The sequence below is a fragment of the Urtica dioica genome, chromosome 4 (genome assembly GCF_054948205.1).
Source record: "Urtica dioica subsp. dioica isolate 48M chromosome 4, U.dioica_male_clone48M_v1_H2, whole genome shotgun sequence".
NCBI lineage: Eukaryota > Viridiplantae > Streptophyta > Magnoliopsida > Rosales > Urticaceae > Urtica > Urtica dioica.
The window spans coordinates 43,488,443-43,496,090 of NC_142759.1; the positions used below are offsets into that span (position 1 = coordinate 43,488,443).

At 37.0% G+C, this 7,648-nt stretch overlaps 1 protein-coding gene across 2 annotated transcripts; it reads right to left on the bottom strand.

Annotated features, from left to right (window-relative positions):
• Positions 1–227: 227 nt before the first annotated feature.
• Positions 228–6,630, bottom strand: LOC149401573 (uncharacterized). Of its 2 annotated transcripts, none has more exons than XM_089611215.1 (7): positions 5,340–6,630; positions 4,937–5,175; positions 4,770–4,837; positions 3,173–4,682; positions 2,946–3,097; positions 2,491–2,677; positions 228–1,388 (listed from the first exon to the last, which is right to left on the bottom strand). In XM_089611215.1, the coding sequence occupies exons 2-7, from the start codon at positions 5,088–5,090 to the stop codon at positions 766–768; spliced, it is 2,694 nt and encodes an 897-aa protein (XP_089467341.1). In that variant the 5' UTR covers positions 5,091–5,175; positions 5,340–6,630; the 3' UTR covers positions 228–765. The 2 variants fall into 2 exon arrangements, with proteins under 2 accessions (XP_089467341.1, XP_089467340.1); XM_089611214.1 differs by having other exon boundaries at positions 228–1,427; positions 5,340–6,628.
• Positions 6,631–7,648: the final 1,018 nt, after the last annotated feature.

Below are 7,648 nucleotides of genomic sequence, written 5' to 3' on the forward strand. Positions count from 1 at the left end.
TTTTGCCATGAAATTATGATGACTAAGAATTAACCATACCAAAAGAAGTCAAAATTAATGATGACATAAAATAGAGTGTTTTATAAGAGTCCATCTTAACATGTACTGCGATTTTTCTTGGATACCAGAGCAGTGATTTTGTGACTCTTCCTACATCAATTTCATATATAAATAAGATGTCATACATTGAAAGTAGTCACAATCAATGAAAGACTTAAATACACGTGTAAGAAATAAAAACATGATGATAAAACTCATTTATTTTCTTTTATTACATCCCCTAATAATAAATTTATAATTCTCGCAACCTTTGGATATCCCCAAACCCTTGCAGATCAAGAGCAAAAACAATGGGACCAGAAAAAAAAACAAACAAACAAACAAACAAACAAAAAAACAAAAAAACAAAAACAAAAACAAAAAAGAATCAATCAATCACACAATGAACACCCTCGACTGACTCGAAAAAAAAATCTACATAGTAAAAGGACTCTCATAAGGATAAAGTAACAAGAACTATTCTATTGTTTTATTTTTTATTTTGTTCTTGAGTAGAAGCTGGATTTTCTGACCTTGCCCATGAAGGATCTTTAGGTTGAACTCATGCCCATGAGCCATATTACTTGCATTGCTTTGGCGTGGTAAATTTTTCTGTACACATGATCTCTTTTCTTTTCATCTTCCTCTGCAAAATTAGGAGGTATAAAAAATGGCTCAGTGAAATTGTATCTTCCTCGGAATGAAGTGGGTCAATTTCAGTTTCGATCACGATTCCGCTGAAACTTTGCTTTCCTTCAGCTCGGTTTCTATGCTCTCATTAACGCGGACGTAACACAGTATGGATTCTTCGACCATGTCCTCGAAAATGGATTCTTCGATCAAGTCCTCGAAAATGGCTTCGCTCATTTCAAAGCCAACTATCTCGGTCTCGAACCGGGCGTCCAACCAAGTCCCGCTCTTCTCCATGTCTTTCCTCACAATCTGCTCGAGAGTCCGCGGAAGAGGAAGCGGAAGAAGGTGTCGATGAACTCCCTTGAAAGTCTCGAGTGCGATGCACTTCGGGCTTGGGGCTGGAGTGATGGTGGGCTTCGTGAACGAGACCCACAGCGAGGACCCGAAATGGTAGAGGCAAAGCTCGACCAGGACTTCGTTCATGCAGTCTAAAAGAAGCTTCTTGTCTGAGCAGAGCCGGTTGGGATATAGCTCGTCTAGAGAAGAAGGGTTTTTGAGTAGTTGGTCCGAGGAGAGCAATTTGACGCAGATTTGTTCCCAATCCAAGCCCGAGGCTTGGATCGCAAGTTTCACGAACCCGAATATCGCATCCTTGTCGTCCGAGAAGCCTTTTCCTTCGGGATTTTCATCAGTAGTGGGCCGAGAAGAATCGGGTTCTTCAAATTGAATTCGTAGTGGTTGTAGTGTTAGCTTGACTGAAGTTTTAAATTCAACGAGACATTAATCGAGGCTTTAGAAACCAAAACATGACACGGGAAAAAGGCTTTCTCGTAATTTTCACAAAAAAGAATATTTTATTTTATAAAACTCAATATCTATGCAACTTAAAACATATCTACATATCAAGTAACTTGAAAACTTTGAAAAAAAAAATCTAATTGTATCACATTCTAGTCCAAAAGCACTAAATAAAAAAATAGACAATTTTGGATTTTCAAAGTTACAAATTGTTTTATATGATACTTTTCAAAATTATAAACAAGTTCTTTCATTTAGTAAATATATTTTCAGTTGTTTAGGGGTGTATTAAAACAAAAGTTTAACAATGAAAAAAGAGTTATTGGCGGATACATACTCAATGTTTTCGATTTGTTGCAATTTAATACTCATTCTTTAAAAGGTGGGAGAAAATACTCAATATTACAATATCTTTCTACCGTTACTAGTTGTATGTTAAAATAGATGAAAATACACATATAAGTCATCCAAATGAGCAAAATTAAAAAAAATAAACATCATATTTTTATAATATTTAATAAATTTAAAAAATAGCTTTTTCTATATTTTTGGCCTAAATTATCTACCCTTAGAATGCATTTTCATTTATTTTAGTACCGAAAAATTTGAATACTCTTTGTTTCTAAATAAATTGAAAATATATTAAACTAACAATAAATAAAAAAGCTAGAAGAAATTTATTTGATTTTGTAAAAGAGGAAATGCGACAAAAATACTCAAAGTTTGCTCTAACCGATATTTATATACTCATTCTTTTTTTCTTGGGCAAAAATACCTCATATTACAAATTTACTTACGTGTAAATACTTCTACCGTTAAATTTTATGTTTGAACTTAACGGTGTAAGTAGTTACGGCCCTACTAAATAGTAACATTTGATATTTTTGCCAAAAAAAAAAAAAAGAACGACCAGTTTGCTCTAGAAAATAGTTCAATTACAAAAACGCCACTGGCATACTAGTCCAAGGACTATGTCCACTTAAAAGCCTATCCAAAAAGACAAAGAAAAAATTTACTTACGGGTTTCAAATGTGGTGTTCTTGGGGCTGATCTCATCCTCTGAGAATATGGGCTCGAGGACCGAAACGGGATTTGGCCTCTCGGGTGTCTCAGACATGATTTCATTATCCGAAATGTTTCTGGCTATCAAAGAACTCGAAGAAGATCCTGGTGGAGAAGATTCCGATAGTTTCTCTTCGTTTGAGTCCTGATGAGAACAAACAGGCAAATATTTTTAGGACGACTCGTGTTTGGTATAATAACGGGATCAAAAATGCAGATTCATCTGCAATTATTACCGAGTTTTTCAAGCAACTTTCAGATAACTGATTTAGCAATGTATAGGTAGGTGTTCAAGGATTTTCAAACAAAGCAAAAATACAGGATCTTGTAATATTTAGCCAACCGACTCGGTTTCTTGTATGGAACAAGCAAATATAAACACACAGGTACAAGATCCACAGATATATAAATACCTGTTGGAAGATGGTAAAATGACTTTCATCATCATCAAAAATCACAGGAACACTGCCATTTTGCTCATCGATTGTCGGACTGGAAGACCCATACGGTTCTTCACGATGACTATCCAATACAAAGTTCTCTTCTTTTACACTATTCAAGTCCTCTGCAGAAGTTCAATGTCAGACAAAGTTGAAAGAAAGAAAGAAAACAAAACAAAACAAAGGCTCTTCAATTTTACCTTCAAGACTCCGTTCTTCTTTAGCAGCCGTTTCTTCACCTTCGACTTCAAGTATAGCATCGTCAGAAACTGACGTTTGACTCTTCTCCAACTTTTCCACTTCTGTTGACTCATTCGGAGGAGAAGAAGACTTGCTGTCATCGACGCCTTGTCCTTTATCTTCGGAAGAAAATCTCGTCCTTGAACCCACAAAGCTCTTTTCACAGTTCCTTCCGGGGCTTGGGCTCCCAACCGGAGAAGCGCCATACTCAGGAAGGGAGAGAATCCTCCCCAAAGTCTTGGGATTTTTCCGGCTTGATAAATCCAATCCGTCCCCGGAGCTCAACAGCTCGGAAAGATGCTTCTTTGCTTCAATGTAGATATTCGATATTCTTTCCTTGTTGGGTAAGCCATTATTATTGTTGTTGCTGTTGTTATTCCCGTGTTTGCTCATTTTAGGGTCCCTCGGCTTAGGATTCCTTTCGATGTAGAAGTGATCTTTCGTCGGAGAGTTTATTCCAATATTCCCTTTCCCAGCTCCTCCAATATCAAGCACACCTCTCTTAGTTTGTTTCTTGTTCGAAGCTTCGGCTCTACTAGGCGCTTCGTGATTCTGCTTCCCCATCGCGTTCCTCAACCTTCTCTTGATTTCGGACAGAAAAAAATTTGACGACCCGTTTCTATCCCCCGCCTCTTTATTTGGAACGGTATCACGAGACCCATCGGTTTCGGAACTTCGTAACAACGGACCAGGCTTCAGAATGACTATTCTGTTCAAATCGTCGAGGTGGCTATTCTCCTTTTCCGGGTTTTTATCGTGAGACTTGATCACTTTCCTCCGAAAGAACGAACGGTACTTGTGATTGGTGATGAGATCTTCATCGGATTTCCTCGCGTCGACGAGCTTCTGTTCCGGAGGTATTTCATCTTTTAGATTCTGTACATACTTGACAAACATGGACTCCGAGTCTTGCACGAGTTTCAGAAACAACTCTTCCTCAGAACCCACAAGCTCTAGTTCGTTCATGAGCTCGCTGGAGCTCCTCTGGGTTCTCTGGTCTTCATCTTCCTCGAGCTTTTTCCCGTTGCTAGTAAGCCTCTGAACGATGAACTCCTTAATCGCGGCCCTGAGTTTCTCTTCGAAATCTGAGCGCCCATTTCTTAGAAGCTCGCGAGCCTCACCGTTCGGACCGTCCTTCACGCAGCTACTAATAATGCCCTTCTGATGAATCCGGCGAGAGAATTCCTCCATTATCTCGTCGATTCCTAGGCCGCTCACGGATTGCAGATCCGCATTGTTTTGTTTGCAAGAGCACTCCGGATTGGGATGAGTGACCATGTCGCGGCTTTTTTTCCGAGTCTTCTTCGCCTTCTTGATCACTGATCTGAGCCGGTCCTCGTCGTCTTCGAGTTTTGGTTCTTCAACTGCACTGTCGCCGCACTCTCTCTTCGTGCATTGTTCGTTCACCATCTCTTCTTCAATAAGTTTCTTCACGCTGGGTTTATTGCTGCTACTACTCTCTTTGCTCTCCTGAATTATATATAGAGAACCAATCTCAGATCCATATACAAAACCTTTTGTTTTTTAAGAAAGAAATGTGTGCTTTGAAATGCTTACAACTATGCCTTCGTTGTTCTCTCCCAAATTCCTTAATAAATCAAATTTATTCTTCAAAATCGCGGAACCTGAAAACAAAGTATATAGAATTTTGTCAACATTTGTCCTTAATCATCATCAGAGAAACTAGGAAGACACAGAGAAAATGCGAGGCTAGCTGTTCTAACCAGAGAGATGCTTGGTTCCGTGCTTTTTATCGGTGATCAACTTTCGAGGAGTCCGACCATGGCGAAAGTCAAACATACTGATCAAGCCCCACATACACCCTGACTGATCTTGCTCGTACCGGACCAAGCGTCTCTGAGATCTCCTCGCACCCATATCGAATCAGGTAGATGATCTTCCTTTTTTTTTTTGCTTTTTGGGATTTTCTCAATTATAAAGTCAGTTGTCTTCACTGGTCTCACTGCCCAAAAAAAACTCAATTGATGGAATCAGATAGAACATGTTGGATCTTCTGTAAACACTAAACAGAAGAAGAAGAAAAAAAAACATAGAAACATGCTAATGAACCTGGTAAAGATTATTGAAGAAGGAATTAAATGCAATGGAAGACATGCTTGGAAGTACCTTTGATAGACCTTCAAAACTCAAGTTTCCGTGGGAGATAAATCCACTACACAGATAGGTTGGTCAGAGAGAGATTCCAGTTCCAAAATCTCAAGCTTTTTCAAGGAGAGTGAAGCTCAAGGCTTGAAGGGCTTTCCTTGGATGCCAAGGCATCAGAATCCACAAAACCCTCACTTTTTTTTCTGCCCTTTCACAAAGGCCTTTAACAGCTCATGGCATTCACATCAAACATTCTTCACAAAAAGCTCTTCCTTCCAGAAGGATAAGAAAAAGAAAAAAAAAAAGAAAAAAAAAAACACCCAGATGGCCTTGAGAAGAATATGAAACTGAACCAGACAGAACAAAACCAATTCACAAAAGCACGAGTTTTTTTTTTCTTTTTTTTTTTTTTTTTGAGGAGAAGAAACCCAAATTAGGAATCTAATTTCAAATCCAGGGTTTCATCTACAGTTGTTGATTATCCATAATCCACAAAATTTTCAAAGGTGTAAACTTTAAAGCTTAATGCTTTAACCATTCAGAAGAAACAAGAGCATGCAAAGTGAGATACTTTGTCCTTCACATCGAGCCATCACAGATCCTTGAAAACGACCCATTTACATCAACCAAACCCAACCTAAAGAAATTAATCTCCTAAAAAAATGTTTTCTGAATAAAAATAAATAAAAAAAGGCCTTGATCAAAAGTTCTCCTCTTCTTCAATAGTCTCGCTTTCAGCACCAAAACTATTTTAGAATTCAGGCACAAAATTATATTGTACTATATTTTTTTCTCTCTGACAAAAGAGCCAAAATACCAGAGACTTTTTCCAAGACCCAGATCATTATTTTTTACAGCAAGAAAGAAACAATAGAAAAACAAAGCCGTTCAGAAACAAACACTACTTTTTTTTTCTTCTTCTTGTAGTGGTGGGCGGGTTATCATTTGACGAGAGAGAGAGAGAGAGAGAGAGAGAGAGAGAGAGAAGAGATCTGGTTGTACAGCGCACCGACGCACTAATTTTATTTTTAGGCGGAATTCCTCGTATGGGCCGCCATTGAAGACTGAGTAAAGTGGGAGTGAAAGAGGAGGAATAAGAAACGGGAGAGAGAGAGTTTTGTGGGTTTTTTTTTTTTTTTTTTTTTGAGGTAGAATTACAATGTTGTCGTTGTTGGGCGACAAATAGTTGAATATGTGACAGTTGGGGGTATAGTCGATGGGGTCCAGTCAAGATATTTAGAGAGAGAAAGCTAAATACAATCTAGAGAGAGAAAGTAAAGTCTTTACATTGAAGGAAAGTCAGTGTCGTCGTCTCCGCTCTTCACTTTTTTCCATTTTATCTCTCTCACCCTGAAAAGTTAGAGAGACAAAGTGAGGAGAGAAGCAAAGGGTATGAACGATTCGACGTGTATACTTATAAGCATGCACGAAGCTTTCTTTATATACTATATAGCTCCAATAAGTGACTTTTTTTTTACCATTGATTAATTTCCAAGAGATGAAGTTACGCTGAAGTCTTATAGATTTATAATTGCTTCCAAATACATTATTTTTTTTTATTTGATGAGTACGGTACGGCGACGAGAACGAACGGATGTATCAAAATCGATACCCGATTTGTTAGGAAAAATATCCGTTAATCCTTACTCATTAATCTGTTTTTTTTTCAAACGAGTCGAATAATGGGTAATACTTGCCGCGTAGCGTGTATAAAATTTCAATATATATTATCCGTTAATCTGGTTCAAAAATAAAAAATAAATGAAAAATAAAAAATAAAAAAATTAACTACTCAATAAATCTAAATATAAATTATAATTTAAAGTGAAATTATAATTTAAAATTAGAATACTAAAGTAAGTTAAAATTCATAGTTACAAAATAAATAATTTCAAATTAGCGAGTTAACGGATATGGTAATAATGTCATCCCTAGCGTGAGCGCATAAATTAGATTTGGTATTAAAATTATTGAGGCTTTTCTGATATATATATCCATCTGTAACTGTATCGTAAATAAATAAATAAAAATCTATACAGCTCTAGTTGTAGAAAAAAACAGAGTAAAACTTATCTTGCATTCTTTAATTTCGGAAGATAGGGTAATGGAGATTTAAGAAATATAATAAAAGTAGTTGCGAATCAGTACAGAATGTATATTAAATCACATAATCAAGGGTATAATTGTAATTTGAATTGAAAATTGGACCATTTTGAAGTTTTTTTTTTTAAGTATTGTTAGTGTTGTATTGTAGCTGTACTCCATGGTACATATTCTCTTTTTTTTCTTTCCCATTCTATCCCCATGTCGTGAGATAGAGAAAGAACGCT